This window comes from Petromyzon marinus, chromosome 71 (genome assembly GCF_048934315.1).
Source record: "Petromyzon marinus isolate PM22_M1 ecotype Great Lakes invasive population chromosome 71, UKy_Petmar_22M1.pri1.0, whole genome shotgun sequence".
NCBI classification, from domain to species: Eukaryota; Metazoa; Chordata; class Hyperoartia; order Petromyzontiformes; family Petromyzontidae; genus Petromyzon; species Petromyzon marinus.
The window spans coordinates 3,819,528-3,846,306 of record NC_133737.1 but is presented as its reverse complement, the minus strand read 5'-3'; the positions used below and the strand labels follow the sequence as shown (position 1 = coordinate 3,846,306).

At 43.0% G+C, this 26,779-nt stretch overlaps 3 protein-coding genes across 4 annotated transcripts in view; 1 reads left to right on the top strand and 2 right to left on the bottom strand.

The window, feature by feature from the left end:
- Positions 1-26,779, bottom strand: part of LOC116957278 (uncharacterized) — a 609,203-nt gene that overhangs the window by 305,381 nt on the left and 277,043 nt on the right. The window lies entirely within an intron of this gene.
- LOC116957235 (uncharacterized) overlaps positions 1-26,779 on the top strand; it is a 479,173-nt gene that overhangs the window by 425,492 nt on the left and 26,902 nt on the right. The window lies entirely within an intron of this gene.
- On the bottom strand, positions 11,326-25,449 carry LOC142906877 (uncharacterized). Its single transcript, XM_076055589.1, has 2 exons — positions 25,263-25,449; positions 11,326-13,525 (listed from the first exon to the last, which is right to left on the bottom strand). The coding sequence occupies exon 2, from the start codon at positions 13,495-13,497 to the stop codon at positions 12,589-12,591; it is 909 nt and encodes a 302-aa protein (XP_075911704.1). The 5' UTR covers positions 13,498-13,525; positions 25,263-25,449; the 3' UTR covers positions 11,326-12,588.

The following is a 26,779-nucleotide window of genomic DNA, read 5'->3' as shown; positions in this document are numbered from 1 at the left end:
AACTCCCCCACCTATAAACTGGCAGGATTTCTTGCTGATATACTGCGACCTTTCACTGGAAAAAACACATCTGCGGTACTAAATTCTACTCACCTGGTATCGACAATCAAAGGCATTTCCCTGTCCCCAGACGACATGCTTGTCAGTTTTGATGTGGTGTCCTTGTTCACCAAAGTCCTGGTACCTGACACCATCGCTATCATTGAAGACCTGGTTCATCAAGGACTCCATACTGATGAACCCCCCCTGGTGAGACATTGCTTAACCAACACATACTTCACCTGGAATGGAACATTCTACAAACAAACTGAGGGCACCCCAATGGGCTCCCCCTATCTCCGGTTGTAGCCAACGTATTCATGGAAAAATTTGAAACTGACGCCATCCAGACTGCCACTCTATGCCCGACCTTATGGAAGAGGTACGTGGATGACACCTTTGTCATCTGGCCACATGGCCATATCTCGAACCGCATCCGCGAACATCAGGCAGACTTGAAACACGGTAGAACGAACTCCTCTGCCGTGGCAGATCACTGTTATAATTCAGTGGGCTCACATGACATTGACTTCTCCAAGACGGAGGTTCTTTGCAAACCAACCGGCTACCATGAGAGATTCGTTCATGAGTCCATTAACATATACAAGCACAGAGACAATTTCAACCGAGAATATGGATTCTGGCTTAGTAACCATTGGAAAGATGTTTTAAACCATTTCCGTTCTTAATTAATTGTATTTTACGATGACCTTCAGACGGCAGCTCTTTCGCTGGCGTTGACTCTTAATACCTCTCACACCACGGTTAATGGTATGGTTTACAACATGGAGTATAACAGCGCCTTGCAGCTGTCTCTCTCCCCCTCCTCTGTTCCGACCATGGGTGAACTCGTCCGTCTGAACGGGGCCCGTAGCTATCCGTGTTGCTAAAGTTGAGGGTAAGAATCCACCCATTTTTTTCGCCATATAGTATTGTGATATATAACGACTTATTGTTTGTAGCTTAGCTGATTGGAGAATATATAGAGTTTATTGATAACATTGAGGTAATTTACATTTTAGTTTTTATTGGTTCACTATATAGTATTCATTATATATTGTAGTGTATACCCAGTTACTGTGAAAAGCTCAGATGTGTAGGCCTTGACTTCAACATAGCCATTTCTGTGACCAGTCACAAGCTAATCACTCAGTTATTTCAATGCTAAATTTGCCTAGTTATTTCAATGCTAAATTCTCCTGTTTTATTTGTACTAGGGGCCTCTGTGAATGTATATGCTCTGACTTTAACATAGCTATTTCTGTTACCAGTTACAAGCTAATAACTCAGCTATTTCAATGCTAAATTCTATGCTAATACCTTTGTCAAGGGGTACCTCTGCAGATGTGTATGCTTTAACTTAGCTAATTCAATGCTAAATTCTATGCTAATTCCTTTGTCAAGGGGTGCCTCTGCGGATGTGTATGCTTTAACTTTAACATAGCCATTTCTGTGACCAGTCACAAGCAAATCACTCAGCCATTTCAATGCTAAAATCTATGCTAATTCCTTTGTCAAGGCGCTTTGTTTCTTCTCACACAGCTTAAAGGTCGCGATCTGAGCGTGCCTTTTTCACTCCAGCGCTGTTCTCCAGACAGTCTCGTCCCTTCACCTGACGAAGGCCGCTTGTGTTGTGGCCGAAACGTCGTGAGAATATTATTGTGTTATTTTATTTTATCAATTTATTATTTTATTCTCATTCTACGTGACTTTACCGAAAGAACGTACAAGATACTCGTTTTTGAATTGTGTGTACTGTACGGGCTAATTCGTCAGTTACTCATGAGATATATAGTATTTTATTTTTTTAATAATCTGATAACTTCATGGGACCTCTTTTGCCAGTACCAAAATATGATCATAGGGTTTTCCCATTTTTATGGCATGCAGACATGATTCCTTTTACAAGGAATCATGTCTGCATTAACCACAACACTTGTGGTCAGAATGCAAACAAAAAACAATCTGATAATATATGCAAGGACAATGCATATATTGCATATATTACCATGTGGCCAGACAACCAAAGTGTCATGAACATGAAGGTACCCCTATGGGTTCCCCCTTATCACCAGTGATAGCGAATGTTATCATGGAGAAATTTGAAACAGATGCCATCCAGACATCCACCCTACGTCCTTCCTTGTGGAAGATATATGTAGATGACACTTTTGTCATTTTGGCCACATGGCCTGCCAGCATTGAACCAATTTCTCAACCACATTACTTCCATACACCCATCCATCAAATTCACCATGGAAGTGGAGGATGGTAAGCTACCATTCCTGGATGTTTGTTTGAGAAGAGACCTGATGGCTCGTTGGGACACTGTCTACAGGAAAGCCACCCACACAGATCCCTATCTGAAACCTGATTCCCACCACCATCCGGCACAGAAGAATTCCCTCATCAAAATACTATACCATAGGGCCCACTGCATTTCTGACCAACACCACCTAGCCAGTGAACTGGAACACATACACCAGGCCCTCAAGATGAATGGGTACTTGGACCGCATTATTCGCAAAGCTGTTTCTCCAACCATGGAGAAACAACCCCCTGAGACGCCGATCAAAACCATCACGTTACCATACATAGCAGGCGTTACCAAAAATGTTTCTAAAATCTTAAACAAACACAAGATCCAGGTCCGATTCAATACTATACACAAAATCCGTGATCTAATCCCATTTGTGAAGGATGTCATTCCTGACATGAAATATCCTGGAGTCTACAAACTAAGTTGCACCTGTGTTGATTGTTACATTGGGGAAACGAAACGACATGTCTTGGACCGTGTTCGCGAGCACAAGGCAGATCTGAAACACGGCAGGACTAATACCTCCGCCGGGGCTGACCATTGCTATAACGCTGTGGGCCCTCATGATATTGTGTTTTCCGAGACCAAGGTGCTCTGACTATTAAAGGTTTGTTCATGAAGCCATCCAGATATATAAACATAGACATAACTTAAACCGAGAAGATGAATACAAATTTAGCAATCATTGGAAGGATGCTATTAACCAGGTAAAACCTTCACTGACTTCATATCTGCATCTCCAGTTTGTTCTTCAGCCTCCCACTCCCAGCCCCGCCCACTCCCCCCCCCCCCCCCGATCCCCCGGCATTTTGCCTTGCTCCTAATCCCTCTAGCAGCGCTCCACTTTTTCCCCTACCCCACACACCACTCTCTATCTCTCCTCCCTGGCTGCTCCCCCCTCTCTTACCTATATAGCCTCTTATCACGGCAGCCCTTTTGCCCACTTCAGCAATTGTTTCTTGCTGTGGTTGTCCCACCTGATGACGGACGTTTGTGTTGCGCCCGAAACGTCGTGATTTAATTTATTTTATACCTACGTGACTTTACCGAAAGAACCAAAGAATATGTCACGAACATATCTAAACCAAAAATATTGTTCTAATGTACTTGAGGCAAGTGCTCTTGTTTCAAAGTTTTCCATGTACAGATTTGCTATAGCAGGCAATAAAGAAGAGCCCATTGCTGATCTTTCTTTTGTTTGAAGAAATCACCTGTTCATAAGAAGTGTTATTTAGACAATGGTCAGCTAGTTTTGGAATGTTTTGGTAAACCTGTATTCTTTACTAGTATATCAAGTAATTTAAGCGACTCGTTAACTGGAACCTTAGTGAATAGAGAAATTACATAAAAACGCACCAGAATATCATTAGGGTTAAGTTTAATATATTTAATCACATTCACAAGATGTTCTACATTTCTTATGAATGAAGATCTCCTACCGATGTAGGACTCTATTTGTTTAGATATATTTTGCTAATGTATATATGGCAGAGCCTTACTATGGGTCGTTATGGGATGCCGATTTTATGAATCTTTGGTAGCCCATACAGTCTTGGTGGTTTCCAATCCCTTGGCTTAATTTGGTATTGCTCAGTCTTGGGGATTAGTGAATCTTTAATTTTATTATCATAATCTGCTCGTGACATCACTACAATAGTGCAGCCTTTATCAGCTGTCGGAATTTGAATATCTGTATTTAATTGAAGTTCTCTTAAGGCTTTTGCTTCTTTAAAGCTAATATTAATTTTTGGTACTTTGCTATTCTCAATTATTTTGGCAACCTCGTGTCTAGTCATCTGTCTCATTATGTCGAAGATGTCTTACCGCTGATTCTACCTCAGCAATTATCTCATCTACTGGAATTGTGCGTGGTGTAACGGCAAAGTTAAAACATATTTTTGGTTTAGATATGTGGACGACACTTTGGTTGTCTGGCCACATGGTAAAGATACACTTAATTAATTTTTAAATAATCTCAATGCACAAAACCCGGCCATCCAGTTCACCATGGAAATGGAGGTGAGTAACACACTCCCTTTCCTAGATATTTTGTTTTGACATGGCCTAAAAGGCAAAATAACATAGCATTTACCGAAAGAAAATGCACACTGATGCCTATCTGAATGCAGATTCGCATTATCACCCAGCTCAGAAATCATCTCTTATCAAGACGCTCATACATCGGGCTAAAACAGTGTCAGATGGTGAAAGTCAAGGGAGAGATATTAAACATGTTAAAGCACTACAACAGAATGGCTACAATAATGCTCCAATTAACAGAGCACTAAATGCCAAATCATGATTGCACATCAACACTTCTGAAAGTGATCAGATTATTTAAACAATTAAAATACCATATATCCCAGGCGTAACTGACAAATTAGCCCGTGTTTTGCAAAAACAAAACATTAAGTAAGATTCGGTAGAGTACACAAAATAAAAAAAATAAAAACTAGTATCTTGTATTAAATACGAATTACCTCAATTATCAACAGGTGTATATTGGATTAATTGCTTACGCGGAAGATGCTATATTGGACAGACGGGATTTAACATCAACGTAAGAATAAAAGAACACCAAAGAAATATGAAATCTCAAACACAACTGTCGACAGTGACAGGACATGCTTGCCAACAAGGCCACTCAATTGATTTTGATAACGTTTAAGTGTTATGTAAAACTATTTATTACTGGCTAAGACTAATAAGAGAATCAATTGAAATTGAGAGAAATACAAATAATTTTAATCGCTCTGACAGCTACAGGCTAAGTGCGGCCTGGAAGTGTATTATTAAATAATACATATTACAATTCCTTATAGGGGGAAACACATACTAATTAACTGACTAACCAAGTATATAATTACAATAACCCCCCCCTCCTCCACCTCTGATTTCTGCACCAGATTGGGTATAGTGATTGGGTTCAATTATTAAATAATATACATTACAACTCCTTATAGAGGAATCCTAATTAACTGATTACTAATCTATTATACAATGACAATACCCCCCTCCGCCTCTGATCTCTGCACCTAATTGGGTTAAATGATGACGGCACCCTACTGCTCTATTTAAGGCCGGAAGCAGGTGGAGGGCTTCACTATTCTGGCAAATTGCCAAATGATGCTGGATATAATTACTAGGGAAAGGTCGTACTCAAAAATTGTAAATGTTGTGGATTCACTCAACACACCGGTAGGCTGAAGTAGTGAACTATTTGTCATTTTGTTTACGTGACAAATCCCTTTCTGATTGGCCTTGTCGAGTGGTAGAGGGTTTGGACACATTTATACTTCCGCGACCACAGACACTTGCTTGTTTTGTCCCTTTGAGTGTGATATAATTGGTCTTAGCCTGACATTACTTTATAAATCTTACATGATGATAATGGAAGGTTTCTCTGCAAGCCGACTGCACATCCCAGCTGCTGGCTGTACTAACACACGTTACATGAAGGTGATTTTTTATTTATAGTGCAGTGTATTTTGCCTGCATAGATAATGCCCCACATTTGATGTGAAGTAATCAGACAAAGACAAACTACACAAGAATCAAATACAATAACAGTGGTAAGTGTTGCAGGCCAGTCCTGCATGGCTGGACGCTGGTAATATCACAATCTGGACATGGATTCCATTGCTTAGCTGGATTATCAGGAGCAAGTGAAGGTTTACTGAGATTCTTAGTGAGCGGCCATCTTTAGTTTATTTGGGACAGGCTGAGAAGAAATGTGTGATTAGGTCCATGTAACAAGTGTAGTTTACTAAGGTACAATACACGAGGACAGAGGATTTGTTCGGGAAGTGTTTTTTCAGGTCATTAATTGTAAAATGTATCTCCCTATGAAGGGGTTCAAGATTCAAATGTGGAAGGTAGCTCTGGTTATTACTGTGGCTGCAGTAACCTGTAAAATATGCACCATCTGCTTCACAGTGGATGTTAAAATGCCTCTGATGTCATTAAAAAAATATAAGCGATTCCATGCAAATCTAATTATTAACATTTACGAAATGTGAACAAGTATCCAAAAGCTGAGGTCAATCATCGCCCAGTACTGGCAGACAAACGTCCACTTACAGACCGCTGCCGAGTCAACTCATGCGCCACAGGGACAGTTACACCATGGAAGTGGCCGTCGACTGTTTGAGATATGATGCAAGCGCACTTGAGTTGCTTAGGCAATTAAGCGCCATATAAATACAAATATTATTAGTGTAGAGGAATGAAATACGTGGTGCGCACAGTTCGCCGAAGGCAAGAAAGAGCAAACGGGTGCGCGGGTGCCAACGTTAGGTTTGCACGGACAAACTGCCAGTTCATATTCTTAGTTTTTTCGGTAAAGTCACGTTGAAGAGAAACAACAAAATAACAAAATATATATAAAACAATAAAAAATTCTCACGACGTTTCGACCATAACTCAAACGGTCATCATCAGGTGTGTCGGTTTGCATAAATTTATTTTGAAAACGGCATATTTATTTATTTATTTATATATATATAAAACAATAACGTTTGCGTCACGCGCAACGATTGGCAGTTTGCCCAGGACTAGTCCATCTATTTTTTGAAAAGAGGAGGGGGGAGACGAAATTTGTTTTTATGTATGCTGTCTGAAAGCCACTGTAAGCGTGAACAATCAATCAAGAACTGAAATGATTTATCAAATCTTTCCAATGATTGCTAAGATAGAATCCATCTTCTCGGTTGAAATTGTCTCTGTGCTTGTATATGTGGATAGCCTCATGAACGAATCTCTCATGGAAGCCAGATGGCTTACAAAGAACCTCCGTCTTGGAAAAGTCAATGGCATGTGAGCCTACTGAATTAGAACAATGATCTGCTACGGCCGAGGTGTTGGTCCTACCGTGTTTAAGGTCTGCTTTATGTTCACGAATGCGGTCCGAGATATGGCGTTTGGTTTCTCCAATGTAACTACTACCACAGAGGCAACTTAGTTTGTAGACACCAGGGTATTGTATGTCCGGAATCACATCTTTTACAGACGGAACCAGATCACGGATTTTATGTAATGTGTTGAAACGGACCTGGATCTTGTGTTTATTCAAGATTTTGGAGATCTTTTTTTTGTGATCCCAGCAATGTAGGGTAAAGTGATGGTTTTGAAAGGCTCCTCAAGAAGGTTCTTCTTCATGGTTTGAGTGATAGCTTTGCGGATTGTATAGTCGGAGTAACCATTAGCCCTAAGAGCTTGGTGTACGTGCTTGAGTTCACTGCTTATGTGTTCCTGGTCGGATATGCATTGGGCTCTATGATACAGAGTCTTGATGAGAGAAATCTTCTGTGATGGATGGTGGTGGGAATCCGGTTTCAGATAAGCATCCGTATGGGTAGCTTTCCTGTAGACAGAGTGGCTCATTGAACCATCAGGTCTCTTTTTAATTAGGACATCCAAAAAAGGTATCTTGCCATCTATTTCGACTTCCATGGTAAATCTGATGGCTGGGTGTATGGAATTGATGTGGTCGAAGAATTGGTCTAGAGCAGGCCGGCCATGTGGCCAGATGACAAAAGTGTCATCCACGTACCTCTTCCATAAGGTTGGGCGCAGAGTGGCAGTCTGGATGGCGTCAGTCTCAAATTTCTCCATGAAAATGTTAGCTATAACTGGAGAAAGGGGGGAGCCCATTGGGGTGCCCTCAGTTTGTTTGTAGAAAGTTCCATTCCAAGTGAAGTATGTATTGGTTAAACAGTGTCTCACCAGGGGGGGTACCTCAGTGTTTAGTCCTTGATGAACCAAGTCTTCAATGATTGCAATGGTGTCAGGTACAGGAACCTTGGTGAATAAGGAAACTACATCAAAACTGACAAGCAGGTCGTCTGGGGACAGGGAAATACCCTTGATTGTTGATACCAGGTGAGTATCATCAAGGGTATTTCCCTGTCCCCAGACGACCTGCTTGTCAGTTTTGATGTAGTTTCCTTATTCACCAAGGTTCCTGTACCTGACACCATTGCAATCATTGAAGACTTGGTTCATCAAGGACTAAACACTGAGGTACCCCCCCTGGTGAGACACTGTTTAACCAATACATACTTCACTTGGAATGGAACTTTCTACAAACAAACTGAGGGCACCCCAATGGGCTCCCCCCTTTCTCCAGTTATAGCTAACATTTTCATGGAGAAATTTGAGACTGACGCCATCCAGACTGCCACTCTGCGCCCAACCTTATGGAAGAGGTACGTGGATGACACTTTTGTCATCTGGCCACATGGCCGGCCTGCTCTAGACCAATTCTTCGACCACATCAATTCCATACACCCAGCCATCAGATTTACCATGGAAGTCGAAATAGATGGCAAGATACCTTTTTTGGATGTCCTAATTAAAAAGAGACCTGATGGTTCAATGAGCCACTCTGTCTACAGGAAAGCTACCCATACGGATGCTTATCTGAAACCGGATTCCCACCACCATCCATCACAGAAGAATTCTCTCATCAAGACTCTGTATCATAGAGCCCAATGCATATCCGACCAGGAACACATAAGCAGTGAACTCAAGCACGTACACCAAGCTCTTAGGGCGAATGGTTACTCCGACTATACAATCCGCAAAGCTATCACTCAAACCATGAAGAAGAACCCTCTTGAGGAGCCTTTCAAAACCATCACTTTACCCTACATTGCTGGGATCACAAAAAAAAGATCTCCAAAATCTTGAATAAACACAAGATCCAGGTCCGTTTCAACACATTACATAAAATCCGTGATCTGGTTCCGTCTGTAAAAGATGTGATTCCGGACATACAATACCCTGGTGTCTACAAACTAAGTTGCCTCTGTGGTAGTAGTTACATTGGAGAAACCAAACGCCATATCTCGGACCGCATTCGTGAACATAAAGCAGACCTTAAACACGGTAGGACCAACACCTCGGCCGTAGCAGATCATTGTTCTAATTCAGTAGGCTCACATGCCATTGACTTTTCCAAGACGGAGGTTCTTTGTAAGCCATCTGGCTTCCATGAGAGATTCGTTCATGAGGCTATCCACATATACAAGCACAGAGACAATTTCAACCGAGAAGATGGATTCTATCTTAGCAATCATTGGAAAGATTTGATAAATCATTTCAGTTCTTGATTGATTGTTCACGCTTACAGTGGCTTTCAGACAGCATACATAAAAACAAATTTCGTCTCCCCCCTCCTCTTTTCAAAAAATAGATGGACTAGTCCTGGGCAAACTGCCAATCGTTGCGCGTGACGCAAACGTTATTTTATATATATATATAAATAAATATGCCGTTTTCAAAATACATTTATGCAAACCGACACACCTGATGATGACCGTTTGAGTTATGGTCGAAACGTCGTGAGAATTTTTTATTTTTTATATATATTTTGTTATTTTGTTGTTTCTCTTCAACGTGACTTTACCGAAAAAAACTAAGAATATGAATTACTGCAGTCACGAAAGCTTTAAATCAAAACTGCCAGTTGTTAAGGTGCAAAGCAGGTGCAAACGGGCTTGACCGGTGATGCATATCAAGACCGGAGGTGTTGCCAGGGAGACGGGAGATGAGGGATGATTGATGGGCAAACAGGCGCCAGCCTGGCTGAGCTTAAAGAGACACATGAGAGGTCTCAGATAATTGGCAGGATATGATGGCGTGAGCGGACCGGAGAGTTGTTACTGGAAACAAGAGTGAAGACATCTCGCCACTGCTGCTCAACCTGTCAACGGACCTCAACCTTCACGCGTCGCCGGGTGGGTGTTGGCTAATCCCTGCGCCCGGGACAGACGGGTGAGCGGGTCTGAGGGAACGTAGGTGAGGACAGTGGTGGAGATGTAGAGCTGCTGTGGGTGAAGCTGCTGTGTGCGGAGGTGCTGTGTGCGGAGACGCTGTGTGCGGAGACGCTGTGTGCGGAGACGCTGTGTGCGGAGTCACTGAGAGCAGAGCTGCCGAGTGCAGGATAAGCGAGGTATATCATAGAGACGAGTGGAATAAGTTAGATATAAGTGACCGGACAGATAGTTATAGGAGTGCCTACAACTGGTGCAAGAATAGGCGAATAAAGTGTAAGCAGGTGACTTGTTACGTGTCGTAATTTTTGAAGACACTACATTAGTATCCCAAGATGCATGCTATGGAGCTTGCGTGCCTCACGCTCCTGGATACAGGTTCTACGCAACACGTATGGTCACATATACTGGCCGCTCCTACTCTACATTATATAAAAAAATTCACCCAAACCTCCAAATCCCAAAACAGTCTGATTTGTCCTGGGCTCCCTCAGTCAAACCTCTCCTCCCGCTTTCAGCTGCCTTCATCGACGACCTGGAGGTCAAACCCTGGAGTCTTCATGCCACCTTTCCTTCTGGCCATTTATCCAAGCTAGAAATGTATTTTGGTTCTTGCTTATTTTGGCACTTTGAATTTCACACCTCGAATGCAGACTCTGCTCCTTATGGATCTACTTATCCGCGTTTCGGTTTCAAAACACTTCAAAGGCCTTCAAACACAGTGTACAGGTTTTCTTAATGTGTTTTCTGGCGGTTGTCAAGATTTGATGACCGTGTAAACGTCTTACTACACGCAGTGCAAGTGAGGGGCTTCTCTTCTGTGCGTGTTCTCAGGTTTCGGTCAAGATTTGATAATCGTGCAAATTAATTCTAAAACTCAGTGCACAGTCGTCACCTCCCGTCGATGGGGTGAGTTCTGCTCTTGGTGAGGTCACAAACCAGAGATAGGGAGGCGCTGACATCACTTACTCATGACTTTGAGGTGACGTCTCCAGAGAGGGTTTTTACATATTTAAGTAAACGGGTAAGCAATGTGTGATATCGATGTAGAGTGATTTAAAAAAGTTGTATTTAAGCAGATTAAAATTCAACAAAACCTAGGCTAGTATACAAATCTGTAACAAAAATCCATGATGCATTTCAAATGTGCTCTTAAAATTACCTCGTTGCTATGAAACAGATCAGCAGACACGACATCTATTTCATTTATTGGTCTCTCCACGAAACAAAGGAATATTTCACGCAAACTATAAATAGCACCGCCTTCTGGACGTGCATCAATGATTCAGCGAAAGCCAACTGTGGACCGGTTTTGGTGTAGTGTCTCAACAGCATTCGGGCTTGCTTCAACAGATGGTTACAAATATGCAATGTTAATCAGCAAGGAACATTTTTAGTCCTAGTTCGACAAAATCTATAAAAACAAAATTATAATTTGTGTTGTAGGAATATATCTCCTATCCATAACTTTTAAGTGGTATTCCTCGTAACTGATGAATGATGCGAATGATCCTTATTTCAAAGACAATGACTGCTCCAGAGGCAGATGCTTCCTGAATCACGAAAAATATCCTTGGACCCGTACACAAGAACAGCTCTCATGTGAGTCATATGTGCATATTTCTACCAAGCACACACTTTTGTCATCACATATTCCATGTTTGACCATTAGACAAAATGTTACCTGTATGCACAAAATTAGACAAGTATTCATTAAATTATAATTCTAAATCATCGATAGGCATATTGAAAAAATGTAATTACTGCACTGAAATGTACTTCATGTTATATCGTATGTACAAGAAGTTGATCTCTGTCTGGATGAGGCCAACACCTGTAGCACTCAGATTGAGGGCAACCAAGTGGTAGTGCATTCTCTTTTTGTTGCAGAGGTTCAAGGTTCAAGTCCGACAGGCATCTCTGGTTAGTCCAGGAACCTTCATTACAACTATGCACCGCCTGCTTAACAGTGGATGTAAAATGTACTATTGTGTCATTGAAAACGAGGCCATTGCATGCTGACGTCTTGGCTAAAGTTTGTCAAATTCGAAACATGACCTACAAATTGCACAACTGAGATTACACATCAGTTATTGCCCCCGACTGACAGACTCATGCCCACATGCAGGCTGATGCAGGACCACCTTATGCCACACAGGGGCAGCTCCCACTTGGGGGTGCTCATCGAGTGTTTTTTATGAGATATTATACAAAACTCCGAGTTGCTGAGGCAATTAAGCAAGCACCAAATATATGCCATTATTAAACATAGTGAATGCTTGGGAGCTTATTTTGCTCTGGCTCCTTGTTCGAGATCTACCCAACCCACAGGTCCACAAATACTTGCTGCTCTTACTCTGCAGGTTGAACCTAGGAATTGAGTGTTCAACTTCACATTGTTTCATTAAACGCCTGTGACAAAGGTAAATCTATTGGAGTTTCAGTGTCTCAAGCTTACATATCTACCAGGTCTCTATTTGACTTTGTATTGTCTAAGAAGTCCACCCACACCTCCACTTCCACAAACTGCTCGGAGTTGCCTTGCTCTGCCTCACAGTCAGAATTCTCCTCCTGCTTCACGTTGCCTCCATAGATGTGAAGGTCCGATTTTTTTGTTGAATCTTCATATTCACAGTTTACCTTCACTTCTTCATTCTTCACTTTCACTCCTTCACATTTCACCTTCACCTCTTCATATTTCACCTTGATACCTTTCAAAGTGTCCAAGCTGGGATTTTCATGTGGTTCTTGTTTTATAAGGGATGGGCTCATTGCAGCACTTTGACTTTCACAAGCCGATTTCAGACTCCACTCCTTGGGTCTCTTCTGATGCCTGTGTGTTCTTAGGTGTGTCTGAAGATGTGGTGACTGTGCAAACGCCTTCCCGCACAGTGTACACTTGAAGGGTTTCTCTCCCGTATGTGTTCTCTGGTGTATTTGAAGATATGTTGACCGTGCAAACACCTTCTCACAGAGAGTGCACTTGAAGGGTTTCTCTCCCGTGTGTGTTCTCTGGTGTAATACAAGAGGAGATGACTGTGAAAACGCCTTCCCACACACACTGCACTTGAAGGGTTTCTCTCCCGTGTGTGTTCTCTGGTGTGTTTGAAGATATGTTGCCTGCGCAAATGACTTCTCACACACAGTGCACTTGAAGGGTTTCTCTCCTGTGTGTGTTCTATGGTGATTTTTAAGAACCGATAAATGTGAAAATGCCTTGTCACACACAGTGCACTTGAAGGGTTTCTCTCCTGTGTGAGTTCTCTGGTGCTGCATCAAATTTCCAGTACGATCCGTGCTGTATGCACACTGGTCGCATTGTTGCCTTTTTGTACCGAGCTGCGCTGAGTGCCTCTGCTCCATCAGACCAATTCTGCAGAGCAAGCGTCAGCTGCAGACAGAAAAAAAAGTATCCACAACATCTACGTCAGAATCGAGGCACAGAAGATTGCATATATACACAGTCACACATGACTTACACATCTATACTTATTCATATATTCATGAGAGTGAAAGAGATACCCCAATTCATCAAACGGGCTGTTAAGGCACACAAATGAGAGGTCAAATGGTCATAAATATGCCAGCAAGCCCTTGTATCTTCAAAATGAATGTTAACCCAAATTCCAAGCACACAATTTCGGCTGTCTGGCTATAAAATGAATATTTATAAAAGCAAAATTCAGCTAACATAGCAAAGGGTGTTGAAAATAATACTACTTGTATTATGCAGAAATGCATAAATTAATGTTCAATCACAACTTAGAGGTGTGAAGCCAGGCTCAGATTTGCTTGAATGCTTGGATTAACAGATCTAACTTCAGCAGCATATATGCTGTGATAATTTGCTATGTATTCTTAGAAAAAAGTTCCAGAGGAAAACAAAATTAACTATTGTTATGATTTATCCTCCGTGTTCAAAAGTTATATTTTACAGCAGTTTACAAACTTAACAGTCACACACTGGCATGGTAAAAATGTGGCGGTGTGTCTGGAACCAATCCTGGCCGCCTTCATCTGCTCAGTATTAATGCTTCCTCACTTCACCATGTAATTAATTGAGGATCAATCAACATAGCAGAGGCCCACAATAAGTTCAGCTTTCACTTATCAATCGTGTTTGCTGTCAGTGATAATCAAACTCTAATTGATGAGCTCATAATGCAATTAAATAACTGTGCCAACACTCCCCACATAGATACATATACATTGCACATGGATCATTAACATCTTACCTATGTCATTTTTTGTCTGTGTGTGTGCACACGCTTGTGAGGGATTTGGGTCTAAAACGGTGGAGTTGATGTAAAAAAAGGCAGGTACCATGCCGTAAGCCCCCACGTGGGCAAGCGCTATCCTATTTCCCATCCGTCAACTTTAAAGCACTTTAATAAGCAGTTTCTGTTTATATATTTATTAAATAGCGCGCGATCGACCATACCAACTCACATGCCTTCGCTGGGGAGGACGGCCCCTACCAAGTGACACGCGTTTGGTGGGGGTGAGGGGGACATTATATTTTACGTGTTAAAAATTCAATCAAAAACACAATGCTTAAGGTTAATTCTTCACAGTATGATGTCCCCCCCCCCCCACCCCGATGCGTGCAGTTACTACTATAGAGCCTGTAGATATTCATATTATAGCGCTTAGATAGTATTATTGTACTCTTTGGTTCTTTCGGTAAAGTCACTTGACTTTCGGTAAAGTCACTTGACTTTACCGAAATAACTAAAGAGTATGGATCCTTGCAGTCACGAAAACTTTAAATCTAGTATTATTGTAGCGCGGGCGGGGGGATGGTGGGGGGGGGGGGTAGCGGCCCAGCCCCCAGCCTGCCAAGGTGCCACCTCGGCCAGCTGGCCAATCTAGGTGAGACCGGGGGCTCTGCATGGGACTTGGCCTCACCACGACAATGTTAAGTACAATTTTCTTGCTTCTTTCGCTAAACTCACGTACATAGAAACCTATTATTTTAATAATCACCTTGGAAATATTAAAATCTTTTTGTTTGTGCTAATATTTCGAAATTTACTTGGTCAATATTAATATATTTAATATTGTATCTAAGTCCTTGTGTGCGTGAGAGCCCATGTGCATGTCTGCCACCATGTGTGTGTCTACGTTCGTGTGTGTGTGTGCGCGCGAGTCGATGTGTGTGTGCGTGAGTTGATATGTCTGTGTCAATCGATGTGTGTGTGTTAGTCAATGAGTGTGCATGGTGTGTGTACACAACTAATATGTAACTTCGGTTACTATTTTTTCTAAAAATAATGTGCGTCTAAGTCCATGTGTGCGTGCGAGTCCATTAGTGTGTGCGTGAGTCAATATGTGTGTGCCAGTCAATGTGTGTGTTAGTTAATGTGTGCGCGTGGTCTGTGTGTGTAGACTATTTTTTTATTTATTTAGTTAGCACATTTTCTATTATTTATGTGTCAAAGTCCATGTGTGCACGTGAGTCAATGTGCCTGTCTGCGTCGAAGTGTGTGCGAGTCGATGTATGTGTGTGTAAGTCCATGTGTATGTGTGAGTCGCTGTGTCTTTGTAAGTCGATATGTGCGTGTGTGTAAGTCCATGTGTGTGAGTCCATTAGTGCATGCGAGTCGATATGTGCGAGTTCGTCAATGTGTGTGTTAGTCAATATGTGTACGTGATATATGTGTGTGCGTGTAGACAACGAAGATTTTAAAATTAAGTTAGTACATCTTTTATATTTATGTGCGTCTGAGTCCATGTGTCCGTGTGATTTGATGTGCGTGTCTGCGTCGATGTGTGCGAGTCAATGTGTCTGCGTGTGAGTCGATATGTGTCAGTCGATGTGTGTTAGTCGATGCGTGTGCATGGCTCCATGTGAATAAGTCAATTTTTTCGTGTGTGTGTAGGTCCATGTGTTTGTGAGTCGATGTGTGTGTTTCAGGAAAGGGCAGTCCTGCACAGATGCCATATTTTCTGTCCGTCTGCTACAGCAGAGATATAGGGAATTCCAACAAGACCTACATCTCTGCTTTATTGACCTGGTCAAGGCCTATGAGACCATCAGTAGGCCTGGGCTCTGGGTTGTTCTTCGTGCTTTCGGAATCCCCGACCCTCTGCTCACGCTCATTAAGGACCTTCATGATGGTGAGCAGGCCCGGGTAAAATTACGTGGCCGGGAGTCAGAGCCATTCCCTGTACACCTTGGGGTGCGACAGGGATGTCCTCTGGCTCCCACATAATTTATTTTGACCACGTAGTTCGTGAAGTCTACGATAACTCTACGGGAGGAATTTCCATTTGGTACAGATACAATGGGAGGCTAATCTATGCCCAGGTGCGGTCAAGGGATGGCTCCCTATTGCTCAACCATGTTATGTATGCCGATGATCTGGTAATTGCTCACTCAGAGGAGAAGTTGGAAGCGCTGCCTCTGAACCTGGAGCTTGCCACCAAGAGGTGGGACCTTACCATCAGCCCAACCAAAACTAAGCACCTGCCTGGGTATTTTGTACCATCGGACACTCCACCCCCACAACTCCCAATTGGTGATAGGGCAGTTGTTGGGAGAGTGGAGAGTTTCCCATACCTGGGCAGTGTGCCCAGTTTAGTAGCAGAGGTCTCACTCCGAATCAGTTGAGCGGCATTATCTTTTCATCGGTTGCGTAATGCTGTGTGGAAGCTACCTGGTCTATCACTCCGCACGAAGCTTCAAGTCTTCTCGGCCACGGTCATTCCCTCCCTTCTCTACGCTTGCGAAATGTGGACCCCCATAATGGAACATCTTCGCCGGTTAGAAACATTTAGGCTGGCCTGTCGATGATCCATCCTGGGTTTAACCAGGCTGGATTGTGTGAGGAGCTCACAAATCCTTGAAAGATGTGGACAAAGTCCCATCGGTGAGCTCCTCCGGCAGGCAAGGCTGCGTTGGGTCATGTAGTCCGCATGCCCAGCCACCGCATGCCTAAACAGCTTTTGTTCGGCGGGATCGAGGGGGCTAAACAGGCGTGGCAAGGGCTAGAGAAGAGATGGAGTGATGTGGTACAGCAGGACGTGGAGCTGAGTGGACTTGCTGATGACTGGAACGAGCGGTGTCAAGATCGGCCTCTGTGGAGGAGGCTCGTGAAGGACGCTACTGGGCAGTTGGAGGTAGTCGCCCTCCAACAACAACGGAGGGCAGAGGAGCGACGCTCACAACAACGAGCGGAGCGCCGGGTGGCTGAAGCACAGCGGGTTGGCACAGTAGGGGGCACAGGTGGTGCATCATCCAGTCATCTCAGTCAGTCGACCCGTGGCACCTGGGTCTGCCCCGTGACCTCCTGCCAGCGGGCGTTCGACACTTCACGTGGCCTCGGGGTGAACATAGCCTGGCACAAGCGTCGTGGTGACGTCACCGCCACTTAGTGGCGAATGGCGGTTGTTGTTGTTGTGTGTGAGTCTATGTATGTGTGTGAGTCGATGTTTGTGTGTATAAGTCGATGTGTGTGCGTGGGTCCATGTGTGTGTGTAAGTCCGTGTGTGTGTCCTAGTCGATATGTTTGTGTGTAAGTCCATATGTGCGTGTAGGTTGATGTGTGTGTCAGTCAATGTGTGTGTTGCTATGTGTGTACATCGATGTGTAACTCCATGTGTGTGTGTATCTAAAGTCGATGTCTGTGTGTGCGAGTCCATTTGTGTGTAAGTCGATGTGTTTGTGTGTGTGGGTCAATGTCTGTAAGTGTGTGTAAGTCAATGTGTGTGTCTGTCTTTTTCACCCGGGCAACGCCGGGTACTTCCTGCTAGTTTTCTATAAAAAAAAATCAACCACCATTCATGACGAATTGGAAGTAACCTCATCAGTGCTCATGCCATGACAGGTGCAATTTAAGGCCATGTCAGTATGGATCACAGTAGGTCATGGGAATGGTCCAGGTGTCAAGGGATGACCGACAGATGCACCAGCTGTTGTCCCCACGTAACGGCGTTAGGTAAACGTCAACTAAAATTTACATCACAATTGAAATAAATACCGTACTGTATTCCAAATAAACTAAAAATTAAACAATTTAAGTAAACATTGGGAAACCGTAAACAAAAAAATATTCCAAGACAAAAAATAGGAAACATCGATATAATTAAAGCAGACTTTGCACGCGTACGTTTTTTTGGGAACCAAATTGTGCCAACACCATGAAACCTACACATTACACGCTTTCCATGCATACTTACGGGGTGAGTTAGTGTGTTTTTCGCTCTATTTTTATCTCACCTGCTCACCTTCAACACCTGTAACACCTGCACACTCAAACCCTCCCGCCAAAGCGTCCAACTCCCCCCCCCCCCCGCTCCTCAACACTCCCCCTCTTTCTTTCTCTTGCCATGTGTTAAAGCCCAGGGAAGTCTCAGTACTTCCGGTTTGTCATACATGCAAACACATTATGACATTTCATATACTACAATTCCACGCACTCACCATAACATAACTGTCTCCACTGCACTGCAAAATTTGTTCTCATATTTACCACGTTATCCTTCCCTATTATCAGCCCTGCGTTTTTGCCATCAAATTAATTAACTTCCGCCTCCTTACTGCCCTCTCTGCATGTGCACGGCTCACCTCTAACACACTGCAATATTTATAAAAATAAACTCCTTAAAAAAAGTTTTAAAAACAACGGTTTTATGTTCAAGTGCACTAAAAAGTATATAATTCGATTGGACAAGGGGAAGTGTACGACATCAAGATTACAAGAGATACGTGGTGCCTGCTTCTTGGGCGAGGCGATTCCAGAGTTTAGGGACCGCGGTGTTTTTTTACCTACTCAAATAAATATATAAGCCGTCCATACAAAATGTTAATTGCTTTAATATAGCCAATTAGTTGATTAATTGCTGCCGAATTTGATACAGGCATGCATTGTCACCGGATCTGAGTAGGTGTGCAAAATTTGGAATTGATTGGACAACAGGAAGTAGACAAAATTTTGATTATAAGATTTGACCACGACAAACATAGGAGTCAAGTTAAGTAAAACCGTTGAAAAACAACTCACTATATGTACTATTGTAAAATATTTACATCTATGCATCAACACTACTGACCTCCTATGCAACATAGATGCTATACAGCAGCTACGACTAAATACGTCAAGTCTACATCACCTGGTAAGGTATAAAAAGCATGCAAATACACGCACTAGCATTAAAATATTTTTTGTACACACAACACACATACTATTCATACCCAGATCAAGCACTACAAACAATTACTTCCTCTAACAACTTACAGCCTTATTCAGCGAGGGAAAAAAGTATTTGATCCCCTGCTGATTTTGTACGTTTGCTCACTGTCAAAGAAATGATCAGTCTATAATTTTAATGGTAGGTTTATTTAAACAGACAGAATAACAACAAAAAATCCAGAAAAACGCATGTCAAAAATGTTATAAATTGATTTGCATTTTAATGAGGGAAATAAGTATTTGATCCCTCTGCAAAACATGACTTAGTACTTGGTGGCAAAACCCTTGTTGGCAATCACAGAGGTCAGGCGTTTCTTGTAGTTGGCCACCAGTTTTGCACACATATCAGGAGGGATTTTGTCCCACTCCTCTTTGCAGATCTTCTCCAAGTCATTAAGGTTTTGAGGCTGACGTTTGGCAACTCGAACCTTCAGCTCCCTCCACAGATGTTCTATGGGATTAAGGTCTGGAGACTGGCTAGGCCACTCCAGGACCTTAATGTGCTTCTTCTTGAGCCACTCCTGTGTTGCCTTGGCCGTGTGTTTTGGGTCATTGTCATGCTGGAATACCCATCCACGACCCATTTTCAATGCCCTGGCTGAGGGAAGGAGGTTCTCACCCAAGATTTGACAGTACATGGCTCCGTCCATCGTCCCTTTGATGCGGTGAAGTTGTCCTGTCCCCTTAGCAAAAAAACACCCCCAAAGCATAATGTTTCCACCTCCATGTTTGACGGTGGGGATGGTGTTCTTGGGGTCATAGGCAGCATTCCTCCTCCTCCAAACACGGCGAGTTGAGTTGAGTTGATGCCAAAGAGCTCCATTTTGGTCTCATCTGACCACAACACTTTCACCCAGTTGTCCTCTGAATCATTCAGATGTTAATTGGCAAACTTCAGACGGGCATGTATATGTGCTTTCTTGAGCAGGGGCACCTTGCGGGCGCTGCAGGATTTCAGTCCTTCACGGCGTAGTGTGTTACCAATTTTTTCTTGGTGACTATGGTCCCAGCTGCCTTGAGATCATTGACAAGATCCTCCCGTGTAGTTCTGGGCTGATTCCTCACTGTTCTCATGATCATTGCAACTCCACGAGGTGAGATCTTGCATGGAGCCCCAGGCCATGGGAGATTGACAGTTATTTTGCGTTTCTTCCATTTGCGAATAATCGTACCAACTGTTGTCACCTTCTCACCAAGCTGCTTGGCAATGGTCTTGTAGCCCATTCCAGCCTTGTGTAGGTCTACAATCTTGTCCCTGACATCCTTGGAGAGCTCTTTGGTCTTGGCCATGGTGGAGAGTTTGGAATCTGATTGATTGATTGATTGCTTCTGTGGACAGGTGTCTTTTATACAGGTAACAAGCTGAGATTAGGAGCACTCCCATTAAGAGGGTGCTCCTAATTTCAGCTCGTTACCTATATAAAAGACACCTGGGAGCCAAAAAAAATTCTGATTGAGAGGGGGTCAAATACTTATTTCCCTCATTAAAATGCAAATCAATTTATAACATTTTTGACATGCGTTTTTCCGGATTTTTTTGTTGTTATTCTGTCTCTCACTGTTCAAATAAACCTACCATTAAAATGATAGACTGATCATTTCTTTGTCAGTGGGCAAACGTACAAAATCAGCAGGGGATCAAATGCTTTTTTCCCTCACTGTACTTAAATCCTTTGTGGCTATGTCTTCACATTCCTACAACGATTACACATTCAACTATCATTTCCTTAATAATGTCTATATAGCATTCACTCACACCCTCACTACTCTTTTTTTATTAACTTTGACCTTCACCTATAATGTTTCTCGCGGAAATTGTGCATTGCTCTTCACCAAAGCTGATTACAATCATTGATGCCATTCGTACAAGTTCCGCAATGAGTCTTGACTTAAAGCTTTCGTGACACGTAGATAGGTTCAAAGAAAATAACAAAAAATAACAAAAAACTATGACGTTTCGATCGCAACACAAGCGGTCATCTTCAAGAAAAGGGGGATTAGCTTCCAATGCAAACTATTTATAAGGGTTTGAAATGGGCGTAGCCCAAATGTCAGCAGCCAATGATAATGCAAGTGGTGGGCAGCCAACCCGACGGTGGTTGGTTTTCCACCAATCAAAGGGCTGACAGGTGAAAATTAGCATGTTAAAGAGAGATTAGCATGTGAATGGGAGATCGCAGAGCCGTAACCAAGGGGTCGGCGCGCGAAGTGACTGTGAAAGCACAAGTTTGAAATGGGCGTAAAGCCCAACTAACATCAGAAGGTGGTAGGATGGGAACATCACAGCTAGTTATGACTTAAACTGATTGATAACGTCCGTCCAATGATTTATCAGTTTGTATCCATCTTCTCGGTTTAAATTGTGTCTGTGTCTATATATATGGATGGCTTCATGAACAAATCTTTGTTGATAGCCAGTGAGTTTGCAAAGTACCTTCATCTTAGATAAATCAATTTTGTGTGAACCCACTGCATTAAAACAGTGATCAGCCACGGCCGAGGTATCGGTCCCACCATGTACCAGATCTGCCTTATGTTCACGAACACGGTCCGAGACATGTCGCTTAGTTTTCACAATGTAATTACTGCCGCAGACACAGCTAAGTTTGTAGACGCCGGGGTATTGAATGTCAGGAAACACATCCTTTGCAGATGGGATCAGATCACAAATGTTATGTAGTGTTAAATCGAACTTGGATCTTGTGTTTGCTCATGATTTTGGAAATATTTTTGGTGATCCCTATGTATGGCAAAGTGATGGTTTTGATTGGGTCCTCAAATGGTTCTTTCCCAATGGTTGGGGTGATACCTTTATGGATTGTGTAGTCTGAATATCCATTCATTTAGAGGGCTTGGTGTACGTGTTCCAGTTTACTGGCTAGGTGGTGATGGTCGGAAATACAACGAGCTCTATGGTGTAGAGTTTTGATGAGGGAATTCTTTTGGGCTGGATGGTGGTGGGAGTCAGGTTTTAGATATGCATCCATATGGGTTATCATTGGCTGCTGATATTTGGGCTACGCCCATTTCAGACCCTTATAAAGAGTTTGCCTTGGAAGCTAACCCCCCTTTTCCTGAAGACGGCTGGTTGTGTTGCAACGTCGTAGTTTTTTGTTATTTTTATTTTCTTTGAACCTATCTACGTGACTTTACCGAAAGACCCAAGAATAAAATAAGTTCTGCAATGGCTGCACCTCGAGCTAATGAAACTCCTTAACACAAAGTGAGACAGCATGCTGCATGTGCTGCACCTACAGCTAATAATTCTCCTGAACACTAAGCCTTAAGAGAGCATGCTGTCAGTGCTGCGATGGCTGCACCTACAGCGAATGCAACTCAACAGCAATGAGCTACAAATGGCTGCTGCCACAGCTAATCAAACTCCAGTCCACCAACAAGCAAGGCAGATTGCAAACAGTACTACAATGGCAGCAACCAGGTGCCTACCCTGCAGCCAAAAGGAAAAGTCTTCTTTTCCATACATTCCTCACTTCATTTATACTTCTTATCAATTGGTTGCCATTCGTTCCACGTCTACTTCTTACAGCTACTGCCATGCAATGACATTGAAAGGAGACCCTCCAGGGCTATGCTGCAACTGTACCATGGTTAAGCTGCCTACAATTAATGACCATCCCGAGGATATTAATGTATTGATACCTGCCAACACTACCTATGGAAGCCAATTTCGAAAGAACAATAAAAGATAAAACTCGTGTTTCCAAATAACATGTTTTGACACCAACCAACTCGTCCCGACATCTGGCTACATGCCCACATTTAAAGTGCAGGGTCAGGTACATAATCGCATTGTCAGTCTGCTGCCACTACCTAATGACCTACCAACATTAACACATATCTACTTACATGTCTGATAATACTAGAAAGGCTCACCAGCATTCCAAAAATGTCATCAACTCCAAGATGCAAGTCCTATTGCTGTGGCAAGATATGCTCCATAAGGAAAACTCTTATAGTCACAGTTTCAAGTGTGCCATGGAGAAGATAACTTCAAAGTACAATGTTGTCATTCATGCCAACTAAACTTCACATGGTCAACATGAGTGCTGCTTTAATGCACTCACATCTGAAGTCGCTGCTATTCTGACTGCTGAACAACATGTCACACGAAGCATCGTCTTGCAACTGGGGAACAATAACCTACACAGAAATTAAACACACCGATCCTACGATGCTCTTCAATGTCTACTGATTTTCTGGCAAGGTGATGATGGCTACCATTTCCTACTTCGCCAAACTGACGCCGCAACAGGCTTGCCAACACAAAATACTATTTCTGCCATGGACTTTTTTGCCTTCAGGATCATGGTGTGAAACGGTAGCTTCAATCTCTTCTTGAGATGCAGAGATCTTCCACCAATTCTGTCGACATGTATGCCAAAATTGAAGCTTCATTCGATTAAACCCATCAGATGACAAAACATCCAACATTGTCTATCCTGAAGCTCTCCAAGGGCAACGTATTTAAAAGCTGTCCTCATTATGAAACAAACAAGCCCTGTGATTGAATAACACAACGAAAAAACTGTCACAAAAAAACACATTTACTGACTTCATTGTCAGAAATAAATTATTCTAACAATACCAGCATATTACCCGGCTCCCACAGGTCTCAGTGATGAAAAATGAATAGTAATCTTGATTTGAAGCTTTCGTGACTGGAGGAATCCATACTCTTTGGTTCTTTCGGTAAAGTCACGTAGTTAGAAATAAAATAAAACAAATCGCGATGTTTCGATCGCAACACAGCGATTGTCATCAATCAAAAAGTATAAACCTGTATACATCCATAACCTGTATTATGGATGTATATTTGAAGTTTGAGTTTCTCTCTCTCCCCGTGGTTGCGTAGATTTTCCTCCAGATCCTCCAGTTTTTCCCTCAACATCACCACGAGTTTAGAGTATTTGACCAACTAGCTTTACTACCCGGCTTCACCCGGGACTTGGATTCACGACGCCCGGCCGCCTTTGTCTCCCCAGTGGCGATGTTCACACACCACACCAGTTACTCGTTTGAGGCTGAGTCGACCTAGGGGAAGCCTAGGATCGGTTCAAATAATCGTCACCGGTGGTGGCCGTGAGCGGGAATCGAACTCGGGTCGCCGGGTTCGTAGCGCAGCGCGCTATCCACTACACTACCGCTCCCCACACACAAACGCGCGTGCGTCCAGAGGTACACGTACACGCGCCTTCTGCAGACGCACACAACTTTCAGGGTGCGTACGGCAGTAAACGACTGAAATAATAAAGCAATGCTGCGCGAAGAACGCCGTAGACCTGCAACACATTTGCATTTCACTTTACCCGCGGTCAGCAGGCACACTCCGTGACGCTTCCGCACACGGGTCACATGACAAATGTGACGTCACAGCTCACTTGCCGTGCAAAATAAATGCATTATTGCGCCCCACCCCCACCCCCCCAAAAAACACAAATGTCTATTTTTTAATTTTTGCATGGTGTACAGTCTGGAAAGTACCCATGTGGCAAATTTCAAATTTGTTGCATGTCGGGAAGTACGCTAAACATCTTGAACAGACATTCACAAAATTCCCACACGTTGATATGCCAACGTGGCAAGGTCGCTTCTGAAAAAGAGCGGTATAGCTCAGCGGGCTTGGACCGCAAACATAAATAAACACACTGTGTAAATAAATAAAAAAGTTTCTAAGTAGCGAGCCAGTTGAAGACAAATTAAACTTAAGCAGAGAATGAAAGCAAACGCATTCAGGCGATGGGCAGGAGGCAAGGCCCCGCATGGCTAGGCCCCGCGTTGTAATGTTCCAACCTGGACGTCGATTCCATGCTCGCTGCTACTCAATTGATATCCCTACGAGAGAGAGAGAGAAGGAGCGAGGCTCTACCTGGGTAAACAACAACAACAACCACCACCACCATGTGAACTTCTCACCTCGGATCTCAGTGAGCGCGCGCGCGGAGCGGCAGCTTCCTGGTATTTACGTGACGTCACGAGGCAGCAGGTGGTGACATGACGTCACCGTCCGGGTTAAACGCACAATCCCCTCCCCCAAAGAGCGGCGTTGTAACCGAATTAATTATGTTAATGAACCAGGCCCATGTCGAATAATTGGGCTTGGCTGCTGAACCCATCGCGACGGTATTTATGGTTAAAATTATGTTAATGAACCGCTAATGACTGGGCGTAGCTATGCCCAAATAAGGATTTTACTATATATAATCTTAGTTCTTTCGGTAAAGTCACGTTGAAGGGAAACAACAAAATAATAAAATATATATAAAACAATTAAAAAATTCTCACGACGTTTCGACCATAACACAAACGGTCGTCTTCAGGTGTGTTATGGTCGAAACGTCGTGAGAATTTTTTATTGTTTTATATATATTATTATTTTGTTGTTTCCCTTCAACGTGACTTTACCGAAAGAACTAAGAATATGAATTACTGCAGTCACGAAAGCTTTAAATCAAAAGGATTTTACTGTAACGGAAATCGGCAGTGACCAAACATACGTGACGTCACGCTCAAAATCGCGGTGGAGGGGGGGTTGGGTGGCGAATACCTTGGTGATATGACGTCACTAGCGGGGTACACCTCCCCCTGACGTCTCACGCCGTTGAGGTAATGCTGAGTGGTGACGTCAAAGAGCGAGAGAGAGATGGGGTTAGAGTTGAAGTTTATTTTTATTCCTTTTCCATTGCTCCCTCTCTTGAACAGAGACCCCTTGGGTCAACAACAATGTGCACATTATTGTGTGTGTACACTTTGTGGTACACTGTGTGACCTTGTATGCACATAGTAAATGTCGACACCGCATATGTGTGTACATTGTGTGTCCACAACGTGGAGGCGATCGGAATCAGTCGGGCGGCATTATCTTTTCATCAGCTGCGCAATGCTGTGTGGAAGCTACGTGATCTCTATGCTCCGAACGAAGCTTCGGTTCCTCTCGGCCACAGGCATGCCCTCCCTTCTCTAGGCATGTGAAACGTGGACCCTTCTAAATGGAACATCTTGCGCCAGTTAGAAGCATTCGGACTGGCATGCCTACACTCGGATTGAAGGAAGCCAAGCGGTAGCACATGTATTATTTTATTATCTATATATAAAAGGGAAATTTGTGATTATGTGTGTCTATACTATTTGGTTCTATTGGGTAAAGTCACGTAGGTGAAAATAAAATAACAAAAAATCACGACGTTTCGGCCACAACACAAGCGGCCTTCATCAGGTGAAGGGACGAGCCTGTCTGGAGGACACCTGATGAAGGCCGCTTGTGTTGTGGCCGAAACGTCGTGATTTTTTGTTATTTTATTTTCACCTACGTGACTTTACCCAATAGAACCAAAGAGTATGGATCCTAGCAGTCACGAAAGCTTTAAATCTAGAAGTATGTGTGTCTGTTCAAATAGTTTAGCGTACTTCCCGACATGCAACAAACTTGAAAT